This window comes from Mizuhopecten yessoensis, unplaced genomic scaffold (assembly GCF_002113885.1).
Source record: "Mizuhopecten yessoensis strain PY_sf001 unplaced genomic scaffold, ASM211388v2 scaffold716131, whole genome shotgun sequence".
Taxonomy (NCBI): Eukaryota; Metazoa; Mollusca; class Bivalvia; order Pectinida; family Pectinidae; genus Mizuhopecten; species Mizuhopecten yessoensis.
The window spans coordinates 176,594-191,669 of NW_018479963.1; the positions used below are offsets into that span (position 1 = coordinate 176,594).

General features: G+C 35.2%; 1 protein-coding gene across 1 annotated transcript in view; it reads right to left on the reverse strand.

The window, feature by feature from the left end:
* Positions 1-15,076, reverse strand: part of LOC110441789 (regulator of G-protein signaling 22-like) — a gene marked incomplete at its 5' end in the record, with an annotated part of 29,485 nt that overhangs the window by 8,120 nt on the left and 6,289 nt on the right. Inside the window, 12 exons of the mRNA XM_021485041.1 lie at positions 1,413-1,574; positions 2,061-2,240; positions 2,707-2,868; positions 3,408-3,635; positions 4,151-4,483; positions 5,312-5,395; positions 6,332-6,526; positions 6,889-6,990; positions 7,806-8,169; positions 8,356-8,510; positions 9,768-9,945; positions 10,909-11,070. Coding sequence (XP_021340716.1) covers positions 1,413-1,574; positions 2,061-2,240; positions 2,707-2,868; positions 3,408-3,635; positions 4,151-4,483; positions 5,312-5,395; positions 6,332-6,526; positions 6,889-6,990; positions 7,806-8,169; positions 8,356-8,510; positions 9,768-9,945; positions 10,909-11,070 — 2,305 coding nt within the window. The remainder of the gene's footprint in view (positions 1-1,412; positions 1,575-2,060; positions 2,241-2,706; positions 2,869-3,407; positions 3,636-4,150; positions 4,484-5,311; positions 5,396-6,331; positions 6,527-6,888; positions 6,991-7,805; positions 8,170-8,355; positions 8,511-9,767; positions 9,946-10,908; positions 11,071-15,076) is intronic.

Here is a 15,076-nt window from a genome sequence, read left to right on the forward strand (position 1 = left end):
GTATACTAACTACAAATATGTTTGAAGGCTTTGCAATTGATCGATCATGGCACAGAGACAGAAAAATAAACAAAGACACTGATCGAGGATAAAACGGTCACACAAGGTCATATACAAGGCCCTAAGGGAGACAAAAGAACATAACAATACCCACACACATCCCCATGGCATCTTACCAAGCTTGAATTTTGTAGTTTTTTTGTTTTTTTTAAAGGATTGTTGCCAATTGCATAGTGCTAAATCCTGATCTCCAGAATGTTTTGTTGTATAATAATAATGTCTCCGACACAACGCATTCCTCCGACACTGATTTTGAGCCAAGGCCAGTCTTATCCTATCATTTAAATGCTGAGTGAGAATCAAAGAAGACATTTTTAAATGCATAAAAAACTTTGACATGACATGGCCATTAGGTATTGACTCACAACACCTAAAAATCTGAGTGAAATTTCTACAATTCTCAAGTGAGGAGGGGACCGTAGGCATGCTGATTGAATTGTAGAAAATATAAAAAATATTACCAGACACTATTCACAATTTTGTATCAGCATTATTGGTTGAAATTTTAAATTTCAGTCATCAATTAAGTGGAAAATGGGACAAAATGATAAATAGCAGGTATTACTTCTATCTGATGAATGTGTGTTCAATCCCTGGGGGCGGATCTCAAGCCTTCTCACAAGACAACTGTTTTCCTTACTAAAGGAAGTTTTAAGTAGTGGAATAAAGGACCTTAATCTTGTTCCCTTTAAATGGATATTTATGAAAATCAATGGAACACTTTCAGATTCTTTTGATACTGGTGAAGAGAAAGCCGAAGGGAAACACCACTTTTGCTTTTGTTGCAGATTTGTGACATCATCTTAATGTCCCTAGTGAATCTGTGACATGATAATGGGTGAAATGGCTATATATGTGAGGGTGTCATTACTCTGTATGATAATCTGAGTAAGTTAACTCATTCACCCCTGAAATCCCATAATGAACTATTCCAACCTTTGAATTGGAAGAGTTAAAATGTGTCTTCAGGGGTCAATGAGTTAAAATGTCTGATGGAGATGTAAATAAATGCCAGTCTTGCGTCAAGAGAGAGTATGAAATATCTAAATTGATAAAAGATCTTGTCCTTGACTAAGGACTTACCAGCCACACACTGTATATCACAATGATAAACTCCATCAAATATCAATAGAGAAATCAGTGAAAATAAAGAGAGAAAAAAAAGTGTGTTTTTTTTTATAAAAGAAATCACAAAAAAACCTAGTACTTCTAAATTGCAAAATTCAAATTAGCTTTTAAAAATCACTGCATTTGAAATAAAAATCCAAACAAACTTAAAATCAAAGTATTTCTCAGCAATTCAAATGCAACCATCCAATCACAGATATAATATTTTAGTACAGGTTGTCTACCTTGAGTGCTTTCTCGTCCTCCATTCTCTGTCTTTGTCTCTCCTTCAGCTTAGCATGTCGTCGTCGCCTTTCTATTGTCGTCAGAACCTTATCATCAGCCAAGTTAGACCTGAACTCACAGAAGTCATTCCAGTGTTGGAAGAGTGTTCGGAAAACAGCACACTGTAAAAACAATTATCAAAGGTTGGAAATCATCACCTTTCCCAGCAATTTCCTCAAAATGTACTGTACAGTACCACACAAAAAATTATATGTTTGAACAATATCTTAATTTCTTTATGTGCTTTCTCAATCGTATCATCAACAGGTTCTTTCTTTGTACCATGTGCTTCTGTCACTTACTACCTTAAAATTTCATGCCATACAAATGTCCCCTAAAAGTTGTCATATATATTGCCACCCAAAACATAATACCTGTAACAAGGATTTCAGAGTTAGTTCCCTTGAAAAAAGCTTCAATGAATATTTTTGTTAGAAATCTTCTTTTGTACTGAACAGTGTCATCAATAAATTCACTTAGTCAAAATTCATAAATGCCATTTACAAGATTTATTCATTTTAAACTCTTTTCAAAAAGAGATACTATTTGAGTATGACAACATATAGCCTTAAGTAAAAGGGGTTCCTGAACCACAATATGTAGCTTACCTGTGACTCCCTAAACAGGTAAGGATTCCTCTCATACTTGTGTTCTAATATTCGCTCCGCCATATCTCCTGTGATATCTATCTGGAGACTCGGAGGGATCGGCGAGTCAATGAAACAGTTGATAATGGCGTTGATTTTCCCCAGGATGTAGGCTTCATCACTGTGAGCATGGTTGACATCCTGTAACAGATTTGAAGCATGAGCTTTGACTTGCTGATAGGATTAATACAGCTGTGGCATATTTTAATTGTATATAGATTAGGATTACAGTCTCCTTCTAGCTTTGTGCTACAGGGAATTTCCCTTTAGCTCAGCGGTAGAGCGTCCGACTTGGAAATCTGGGATTGTGGGTTTATCCCCATTGGAGGCATACTACTATTTTTCCTGTTACTTAACTTTAATTTTCTTAAGAATAACATCCTTCAACCTCAGAGTAAGAAATTATTTTAAGTATGATAAGAAGACTGCCCAGAGATTATCATTTCAAATTTGACATGTTGGTTCAAAATATTTAGATTCCTCTTCAAATTAGATAATGAATACTTTCAAAAAGGAAAACTTGAAACTTAACAAGCCCTCCATAGAATACCAAAAGTTCATTCTAACACACCAGATTTGTGCAAGGGAACAGAAAGATATGACAAACCTTGAAGCGTTGGACCTCGAGCCAGAATAGCACATCGTTCTCCAGTGTGTCGCCCTTGATGGACACATAGCGACGAAACTGTAGGGCGGTGATGGGGTTAAGGAGGGCGCTACGGAAAGTGATGATCTCCTTGGACGAGGATATCCATCTACTCTCCAACAGCTGGTACGATATCAACAAATACAACCATTAATCTCTGTGTTATTATATCAGGACTTAGCAGGTGTCTTCTGGGTGTAAACTTGTTTTTATATTGACTAAATAATGCAATCATGTTTGAATGGATAAGATAAACCAAATAAAGAAAACTTATATCTAATTGTCCTGACGACTGCCTGCCATGAACCACAGTGAGAGTTTTGTAAGAGTTTTATAAACCCCCAGATCCATGCATGAATTAAAGGAAAAAGATAGGCCAGTTATATTGGTGAACAAACTCTGTGCTTTGCTCTCAGATGCTTAAGTTAAAAGAACTTTTTGATTAGTCTAATTCAACAAGATTCTCAAACCTCCCTGACGCAAATGTACACTGTAGCAGTGCCACCTATTGGTGTATTTTTCTGTTTAGTAGAAGGGGACTTAACTGTGTGAGGAGTATTCCAAACAGACTTTTTCTTCCTATTTAAGTACACCCAAGTCTCTTTATTGATAGCAAAGATAAAAGCGTAATGTCTTCATCGTTACTGTGACAATCAGTTTACCTTGAGCACAGCTTGACTTTTCTTCCTCTTCTGAACCATTACATCATCAACCACATCGTCCATGCCTGCATTGGGTTTCTGGCGATCGGCAAACGCAGGGGTGACTAGGAATAATGGCAGCCATTTTTTTTCCAGCCTCTCCCTGACATACTTCTGAGCCTCCAACAGGACAGAGTTTGGAGGACGTTCATTTAACAGTTTACCCCAGCCACCAGCATCAGCCATTATCTGTGAAATTATAATGTTTGAATCAAAATTGAACCATGTATGTTTTTATATTCCCTGTCAAACAATCAATAAAAAATAGACAAAGGTCATGGGTTAATGGTATGTATTCATCCCTGATAGGACATTACATTTATATATGTTCCATACAAAATTATTAATTCTTGTTTTTCAGCTTTCAAGAAGAGTATCATTATGTGTTATTATATATGCAACCACAACTTTTAGAGAAAAAAGACTTTTAAGAATGTAAAGTGCGCTCCTCTTGATCCTAATTTTCACAAAAATAGAGTGTCCCTTCCCTATAAACTAAAAAAAGGAGGTTGTCCTGTATCCTGATACCAGGATCTGTATTTTAATGAAATTCATCCAACATACTTTATTTATTTATATACCTTATATCTGCAAGAAATTCACAACTAAAATTCTCGAAACATGTTCAACATTTGATTGGGAGAGTAAGATAGCCAGGATACCTTAATAAGATGTTCCCCTTCAATTCGAGGCTATAAACCCACCTTATCCTGAGCTGCTTTCCCAGCAGGGCTGTTTGGACCAAAGAAATATTTTTTGTTCAAAAATTTATTTTTCAATTCTCTTGCTTTATCATCCCGTTTTCGTTCGTCATTCTGTGGCAATCGCCGGAACTGTTCTATCTCCATCCAGCACAGCAGATCCATACTGGCATAGTTCTCGTTCAGGAAGTTACGGAAGTGTTCGAGTTCTATGCGATTATGGACCAATTTATCCAAAGATTGCTCCTTAAATTCATCTGGAATGTTATTAATTAGGTTTTCGTCGTACACTGGGTCCTCATATCCATCCATAGGGTTGTCAGGTGTAATCACTCTCTGAAAAATCAATAAATCAATAAATAAAACCTCAATTTCCTTCCACTCGATTTCTTAATTACATTTTTACATCTGTGTTTGCAATCCACACACTTTAATTTTATTTCCTTAAGAAAACTGTGTTAACTGATTTATTCCTAGCTAGTCTTTTATATAATACTTTTTGTAAATGTCATTAAATCACATATATCACATAAGATGCAGCTATAATAGCAATCAATTGGGTATTTATCCAAATGTATCATAGACAACTTCCAATGTAAACATCGTGTATTGAAAAAAATCACTTCTTTTTATTTCTTTTAAAAAAGTGTTGAAAATCAACTTCAAATGAACAACAATACAGTCCAAGGAAGACAACTCTACCCATAAAAATTAAATTTTGAAGAAAGTCTACAACAAAAATCAGAAAATGTTTGTAAACCATAAACATATATCCTCTTATAGGAACTTGAATAATATAAATGGATCTCAAGTGTAACCAATGTCAGTGAAGCAGGAAAATATAGGTAACAGTGACCTACATTTTATAGCAAGGTGAAGTGTGATGACTGTTTGACCTTCATTATAAGAGAAATGGTGCTATATAAATACGAAGTCTAACAAAGATGTCGGACGGACTGAAAAAAAAGGCAAACACTTAAACCAAACTCATTAGGTTGTGAGGGAATCAAAAATGTGTTAATTTAGGAATACCCAACAACAGACCTACCAGAGTTCCACAAATCTTTGTTTATTTATGTCTGTGTGAAACTAAACAATACAACGCACAATAACAGATCAGAGAGAAGGTTTGAGTCTGCGATCACTTCTGGTTCCAGTTCTTACCTCTTTTATGAGTCCTTTCTTCTGTAAGGTGAGGACATACTTAGACTTTGTCTCCAGGTGTTTCTTCACCTCAATTAGCTCCACCTGTCAGTAAAGGTATATGGTAAATGCTAAGATGTGTGTCTAAGGCGTTAAGCTTTTGGTTAATTTACCTGTAGATATGTAAAACTGTTTTGTTCCCGACATATGCATGTACATATATATTTCCTAGCTGGAATAAAACAAGAGTTTGTTAACAAAGTATCTAAAACATTACAGCTGAGTACAGATAAATAATGGGTAGATTGTAAGGTTTTGAAATAGAATCATATTTATTCATGAAAGAAATCCTTAGGCTTTATGATGCGGTAAATTTTAGTCAATAAATTATGAAAAACATTTTTTAACTTAAGACAATTTGTTTGTGTTTGTGTTGGATACAGACTTAAAACCATGTAATATCTCGTCAAGAATCTTGTCAAGCACGCAAACGACGCAGATCAATGGTAAATACCAATCACAGTTTAGGGTACGTCTGCTGTGTCGTGATGTGCGACACGCAACGAGAGTAATATCCATGACCACAAAATATCAATATTAATTACTCTAAGGATTTAACAAACAGGCATATAGATAAAACTGATTTGTTTACTTGTGAGGATACCATTACCACCACCAAAATAATGTCTTTTGATTGTTCTGTCAATTGTCATGTTTTGATCTCCTCAAATTATTTGTGTTGTGAAAACATTTACATTGGCAATAATTATAATAGTGTCAATGTGTTTGTGCTCATGTAACAGTATTTTGCATTTATGTTGTTAAACCAAAATTAGTAAACATTTTAGCCTATGAAAACTTCCATTACTTCGAGTAATTACATTAACTTAACATTAATACGCTGTGTTTCATAGTTCAATATCTTCTCATTTTAAATAATTTCTAGAAACTCCTCATCTTAGATAGACTTTTCACCTACGTATAATAACAATGATAACATTTTCTTTGTCTGTATTTACAACAAGTCTAATGTACTCTCACCTTGCTGTATGTTTTCATATCAGAACTGATCATTTGGACCCAAGGGACGAGAAGCACCGACAAGGCCATCTCCTCTGCTTCGTCAAACAAGTCCTCGAAAGCAGGCTCCAAACAGCGGTACACCTCACGGAATATTGCAGGACTACACCCAATATTTCTTTGAGACCCGACCACAATGTAGTGTGAATATATCGTCTGAAAAATAAAAACAAAATGAGGAAATCACATAGGCGTAAGTAGAGAGCACCGATAGTCAGCAGTTGATGCAAATATGCTAATGAAAGATCAGATTTAAAAAAAAAAAAAAAAAAATACAATTAAATTAATGTTATTTAAGTTATCCTTTTAACAAAAGAACAATAGTAATTACTTGTAATTCAAAGACAGAAGAAAATACATTTAAATAAATAAATAAAATGGTAATCGTAAGAAAAATGATCATAAGGTTAAGAAACATTAGGTTAAGATTTCAATATTTCAACATTTTGATTCATTTATTTCTTGATCCGAGGTCAGAAAATAGAGCCTTATAGAGGAATTGGACAAGACTACACTACCTTAGCCTTTCTGGTAACAGTTACTGGGTCGATGGAATCAGCGTAAAACATGAGGTGAAAATCCTGTAAGTCAGTCCAAAAGTTCAGGCAATTGATCCATTTCTGAGAAAAACAAAGAACTTGTCTTCACTGAAGGCAGATTTGCAATCAATATAAAATCAACAGCCTGTTGACACACCTGTGAACATATGTTTTAGATGAAACTCAGACTGGTTGTAAATTGTCCCATTTATCAGACGTTTTTATTAATTATGGTGATATACTGGAACTTAGTTTTAAAGTAAATAACAGACTGTCCAGTTTATAAATAGACATTTTACACTTTCCTATTTAGACCTTGCATTGCATATCTCTTATATCATGGAATTATCTGTTTATTTGAAGTTTTCCAGTGGTTCCAACTTTTTTTGAAAGCATGATGAATGTGTAATCATCATATAATATGTTATTGATTATTGTTTATTAATGAAGGAATCTTTTTGGATAATTCATTGAAGTTTGAAATAACAAAAAAAAGAACTTGCAGATTCTTACAAAATTTTGCATGTTTTTTTATAGCCTAATGTTTATCAAAAAAGTTTCCATTACCGTAATACATTGTACATAAATATCATTTTTTCAAAAACGAATAAAATAAATTTGTTGATTGTTTGAACCATATGTATCCACTGTAATAATCTCAGCGGTTGAAGCAAATAATACACAATCAATAGTCGAAGCTACAATATATCATAGTCAGTCACTGTATCCAAACAATATTACATTTAAAGATAATATGCAATACATTATCTGATGTTTTTATTTCGTAGTAATATAAAAAGAAAATTCAAAACTATGATTGGACTGCATGTATTTGATATGAATAGAAAGAAAGTTAATGATTTAACGATGTACAACAAAGCTTTAACATTACATACTCTCTTCTGTGCTCTCTCAACGTATTTCCTGAAGAAGCCACCAGCAACTCTCTCATGGTGAAGGGTCTGGAGGAGTGACTCCACTTCCTTGTGATCCACCTGCCCCAGAGACGTACTGGGGGTGGAACCTGCAGAGGAGGGGCGCGCCCGTGACATTTGTCGGTTCAAGGTTGGCTTAGAATTAGCAGCAGGTCGTGCAGACACTGGTCTGGCAGAGGCGGATGGCTGGGGAGGTAGGGCGGATGCAGGTCTGGCAGAGGAGGATGGCGTGGGAGGTAGGGCGGATGCAGGTCTGGCAGATGAAAGGCGAGACTGGCGAACAGCTGATGATGGGCGAGAAGAACCAGCACTTCCGATGGAGGACCTGCAACAAAAAGGATAAATGTGATAGAAAAATACTTTGTGAAGATATTACTTTAGATTAAATATTGAACTCAAATTATAACTCAACAGGTAATTTGATTAAGATGACCTTTAATTATTTTTTGGTTTATAATTTGAATAGAAAACTCTGATCAACAATTTAATTACAAAATGTTTTATTACCAACCTTTTGACAGGAGAACTTTGTTTCGGGGTCTGTAGTCTGGGTGTAATAAGTTCTTTCTTTTTCTCCTTTCCTGCTGCAGACAACACATTCTGGGCATATACACGCTTGTATCCCACTGGCGGGGATGTCAGCGGTACACTGGGCACAGGGTTGGGCTGAAACAACAAGAGGAGGTAACTCTAACACTGGAAACGAGGCTATAAACGGCAGTGGCCAGATAAATACAGAGTTATCTTTCAGCCCTTTGTAGGCGAGATCAGGAGATCTCAACTTAAGGGGGAGATTCTTTAAGTTGTCAAACTCAAAGCTTAACAAGTATTTAGCAATTTCAGAATCTTTCCCTGAAGGTTGAGATCCCCTTATCACCCCATAGGATGGAAAATTAGGTTTTTATACCCTGTTGACCCTGTCATATAAATACAAAGTACATTTATTGCAATATTGATGCTATGGACAAACTATTGTTATGACTGGTGGATTTCACACCAGGAAATGTATGGATATATACACATGTCCAGTGAAAGAGAAAGAGGAATGTCAGTATTAAACTGGACACAGGGCCATACAGACTTATCCCAGATGGTGCAATATGTCAGTGGCATGCTGCATATATATATACACACTGATAGAATGTACATTACAAAGGGAGATTACTTTAATACTGGACATTGGCACAAATTCCAATGGAAGAGGAGGTGGTAATATATTTATAAACTAGCTAGACACAGTGATCATAATTAAGCTGAACTATACAAGGGGTGGTAACTATGAAACTGGCAATACAAAGGCAGGCAGGTAGTTGTAGTACAATGGACACATTGATAGATTGTATGGTACAAGGGGAGATAACTTTAACACAGGACAAGGGGGCAATTCCAGGTGGAGGTGTTGGACTGTACTGTACGAGGGGAGACAACTATAACTGATAGTCTGTATTGTACAAGGGGAAGTAACTTTTTAATTATATCGGACACAGAAGCAGGCTGATATTGGTGTTAAGTTATCATTACACTTATGATTCAGACTCTTATTCTCGTCTGAATGTTACATTATTCTGTTTTTGTAACATTTGGAGCCTAATTACATATACATGTACCAATAGAAGGTTTTATAATATCACTTGCGTCTTATGGTAAACAGTTTGTTGGTGGAGAGGTAAACTTAGTAGAACAGGACTAGTTAATTGTTGGTACCCATGCAAGTACCTCAGTTGCCTATGAAGGATGTCTTTATTTCCTGGGCTGGAATCCTAGTCTGACTCTTGTGTTTTTATTTTATTTTTCGTTTCAAAACTATTACACTAACCATGGAGCAAAAACAACAACAGAAAAGGGGATGTTACACAAATGACATTAGGAACATTTTGAGTGGGAGAGTCATGAGAAGTGTATTGTGCATGTCTCTCTACTTACCAGAGGGGGCGTCGCTATCTTAGTCACACAGGACTTTGGCCGGAGGGGCAGTAACTTTGTAGTGGGAGGGTCAGGGTGCACGCCTTCATAATTCAGGCGTAGTTGGGACATATTGTGATACAATTCATTCTTGGCCGGGTCAGTATTCAGGCTCTGCTTCAGGAGAAATCGTGGAGCCCTGCAGGAATATCACACAGAAAGAAACATTAAAGCATAATTAAATTCCAGCATTAGACCAAGAACAGAGAAAGTTCATCGATTGCAAATTGTTTTTCAAGGAGGTGCAGGAAATAAGTTTGATTTTTAATGTTCAATCATCTGGAGACACCAAAATGTTCCTTATATGCAAGCTAGCTAGGGTTCACAATAAATGGATTTGTAGTAGAAGTGTTATTGAATTTAAGCTTTATGTTACAATATCTACCAAATGTAGTGCAGCATTACTTTTTTTTGGAGTGTAGAAATGCTTATTTTCACCAAGAGGTGAATCTGTGAGTTCAAAATAAAGCACATAACAACATTCTAATCAAGTAACATTTAACACACCAATCAAAAGAAACAACTCAACTGTTTCACAAATATCTATTTTTTCAGTGTATATTATATGCAAAAAATATTTGTATATAATGTGTGCAGTATAGAGTTAAAATTGTATTAGGAGAACATTTTCAGGGTATTCTCAAAAAGGTTGCTTAATTGCAGGGGATTTCTTAATGTAACAGCGATTGGGAAATTTGATATTTGGTCTATTAAGGAGGCTCCACCCTTTCGCAATTAGCCATCAGAGTTCAACGAAAGTTTCACATAATGATTATGTCACTATGTAGAGATGATTTTATGAACATCTAAGCATTCCAATAAACTGGACATATCACGTCACGCACGTGTACTATTGTTTACCCGGTGTTACTTTAATTTACACTACGGTAATGGAATGCCCGATACGCAATACGGAAATGACGACACAAAAATAAGACAAGAAAAACAAGTGTATTACGAAGGGTGGAAAGTCCTTAACACAAGTAGTCGCTAAATATAGGTGTAATAAATCTGGATAAGGTTCAAATTGACATAACATTCTCTTCATGTAAACATATCTCTACATAAAAGTGTATTTTATAAAGCATACACAACTACCTACCAGTACAGAATCAGGGGTTCTGCTATTTTGTTGTGAACTAGCTGGAGTTTTGCCAGAGTCCATGAGGCTGGTTCAGACAGCCCGAGGTTCTTCTTCTGTTCCACAGTTAATTCATACACAGCACCTGGCCGATGATAAAGTTCCCTCATCTCGTTCAGATAACTGTGAACACAAACAGAAGTTTTTGAAATTACAATGTACAGGGCAAAAGATAGCATTCTCAGGCCAAACATAATTAAAGTTGTGTTTCCTGTTTTGGCTCCAAAAATATGATATATGTAGGTATGGAAAACATTTTATTTCTTCTTCTATTCTTTTTTATAATGGAAATATTAACTGTCTTACATTTATGAAATGCACCCTACAATATTATGGTTAGTTTGATTCAAGTCTGTTAAATATGCATATTCAATTAATTTCAGAACATGTGAATCCCTAAACACAGGTGACATTTCTGTTAAAACCAATTAACCATTTCCGAGAACAAAATACAATGTACCTGTATTTCAATCGAAAAATTGTGATGATCAAGGTGTTTTTTAAAGTTTTATTTCCAGTAAATAAAACGTTTAAGGGTCAGATTTGAGAAAATGAAGTTTCTAGAAAGTAGAATAGCTAGATTACTGGGAAGGTTCTGGGTCAATTTGGAATTAAAAAGGGAAATCTGTCACCAAAATATCAAAACTACTAGTAGATAGAGGAACTACAATGTAGTATACATAGTGGCTGGATGAATGAGGGTTCACTAGTGAAATACCGCATAAACCAAGAAAATAGCAATTGTTTTATCACAATGTCTCCAGATGAACAAGATAATTTTGCTGTCGGCAAGTTTGGGATTGGAACACACAAAAACTTGCACCTATATGGTGTAACACATCACATGCACCATAATATAGTGCCAATGTTTTAAAAGCGCTAGACCAGGGATGATGTTCTCATAGAATTTCAGATGCAGTGACAGAGGGATTGACAGATGGAAGGACCACTCAGGGAAGCAGAGATGGAAGGATTAATAACTTAAGGAGATGATTTTGTATGTACATATGAGAAACAAAACGGCTGATTTAAAATGACAAACATGATACTTTGCATGTTACAATGAGAATGCAGATCCAAAATACTGAAAAACAACTTTTATTGACATTGAAACCCATCAATATCTCAATAAAAAAAAGGAAATGTAACTAAATTGTCAAGCAACATTAATTTGACAGTCAGCTAGGGAAATAAAGCAAGTTGTGACAAGACATAATTGATGTCTCCGTAATAAAACAAGACATTTAATTTAGATTTTGTAGTATTGAAATAGCAATTTCTAAGGTGCTGTTCTATAAAAGTCAGTGCAAAATTGAATTGTACAGGCGACTCGACAGCTCAGGTGCTGCCGACCCTCTGTCTGTGTCAAGCTTTTCGGATGTTTGTTTGAATCTAGAAATCAATTCAGAACTTTAGATCATAAGCCTGTTACATATGTGTCGGCCTTGTACAATCCTTTGGTATGGGGTGTTCACGTTTGTGTATTGGGGGATCCCCACCGCTGTGTATAAACAGCTACCTAACAATGGTGACATTCCGTCTGTTGACTCGGGAATCTATCTCCTAAAGGTGTGACTCTTATGTCTATATGGACAGTAGACTAAGGTGAAGTTATTTCTAATTGAAGTCACATACAACTCACACATTTAATACACCCCTCACAATACCCTAGATCAAACCCTCTCTGTCACTTGGCAACCCGCAGAGGTCAAACATTTGTAAACAGAACTAAAACGAGAGCCATGTTTTCTTTTCCCATGAATGAAGTATATTTTGTGTACAGTTCTTTGTATATGTTATTGACTGATCCATGTAAAGTGTATGTCCGTATAGCGATTATTTAAATTTCAGATCTAGTCACATCAAAATTTCAACGAAATACCTTATCAATTCTTACTATGACTGGGGTTTTTTTAATTTGTGGAGTGCTATATATGTTTTACTCTATGAAATATTAATCTTGTTATGAATCAATTAAAACTCTAAAATTTCCAGGTAGAAATGACACCTAAATGCATTTAAATTAAACCAAAGAAAATATTTATAAACATTTCACTGTGAAGTATAGATGTTATCTTCTAAATGATGATTAATCATAGACATTGTATAACATCCGGGTAGGGGTGAAAGTCGACATTCACGAGGAATTTACATAAAGTAATTTAAATTCCATAATTGAATTATATGCCATCTTGATTAATGTAATGAACTTCAATTTGAATAAAGTAATTTATATTTCGCCATTAAATGTTCACTACGGATTTTTTTGTTTTCATAAAATTTCATCTGGAAGGAAAAATCCTGTCGTGTTTATATACATATAACTGGTCATTCCTGAGTCACATGACCACAATATTATACTTCAAGTTTATAACACAGATAAAAGCCACATGAAATTTGATTTCAAGTGTAGAACCAACATAACTATATATACCCAGCAGTTTTTTACAGCCTATACATCTAAAGAGCATTATATATATAGGCACTTAGGTATTTTATTGCATAACGTGTATAGAAAATATAGATCTCAGGTGTGTAAATACCTATATTGCGTGAATTAGTAGCAGTCTTTAAACCACTTGACGACTGACTATCACAAGGGCAAAACCCTACTCGACCACAAGTAGTAAAAAATCAGGTTTCCAATACCCTGATTATCTATATGGTGTATATGTTGTGGTATATATTATCGGTGATAAAACCCGTGTATAAGCTGTCCATGTTTGTGTCCCGTGTACAGAGACATCCGTGTACAGAGCTATCAATGTATACGTGTATATAACTAATATTTACAATTCTGTTGTACAGCCTCTAATTCAACCTATAGCAACTATCAAAGGAAAAACCAAGGACTATCACACTTTGATGTTTTACATTGGGAAACTGTTCGGGACTTCCCGTTATACTTTTTAGAGCAATCGGGAGATAATGATGAAGTGACATCCAGTTCAAACTTTGACGAAGACAATGATGAAGTGACGTCCAGTTCAAACTTTGACGAAGACAATGATGAAGTGCACGTGACGTCCAGTTCAAACTTTGACGAAGACAATGATGAAGTGACGTACAGTTCAAACTTTGACGAAAATTTCTGTTTCTGATTGACATTTGTCGACTGATGCAGATAGTAACATTCAGTAAACGGTTTGTTTAAAAATGTGTCATGAACCATAAGAATCCATTCAGACAGATAGAATGGAATTTTGTTGTTTTTTAACATAAATATGAGACTTGAAATGCATATTCTGGACAGTTATAATGGTGTAAAACCCAAAGGCTTACAAACATACGAAAGCTAACACATATCATTGAATACGTTTGTCAGAAATATGTCTTTTATCGTACCATCAAAAATGTTAAGTATACCCAATCCTTAAATATAATCTATTACCTGTTTATAATCGATATAGATCTATCCCGACCAGGAGGTGGTATGATGTAATATTGTAATACCCCAACTGATATGTTACCCGAGATTGTGACATTACAGTTATTACACAGAGACTGAAATCAAGTCTAATCTATCAAGAACATTACGGAAATATTTGGTTGTCATATCTGTAAGATTTAAAATGGACAAACAAAAAAAAATGCAACAACAAGACAATAGTGAATCATAGATAATGCCACAATTCACACTCAAAACCAATAAAGTTAAGGGGAAATATGAACAAAGGAAATGTTTACATGCAAACCTTTGAAAAAGTGAATAGGAGAATAAGACCAGGTGTTCCAAAAGGGTAAGCGTCTTCTGCTTAAACAACGACAACCACAATGTAAATCTGATCTAGGTCAAATCCAAGTGACATCACATTCTCAGCGTGAAAACCTCAGCAGTCATTACAAAATAAACAAGAGGCCCATGGGCCTTAACGGTCACCTGATATATTTATACAGAGAGTTGATTTTGTTTTTAACATGAACAGAAATATTATTCAAAGTGACCAAAAACAATAAAACCACCTTACTCAATATCTAGCATACAGATTTCAGACTAAAAAGGATTTGAAACTAGCACCTACAGCCCTTGGGGGTAGGGCTGGCTCAAAATTTTCAAAGTATCAAACTGTCAATTCAAGGTTATAATTCCAATCAAGTTATTAACATGTAATATTCAAAGTATCATTTG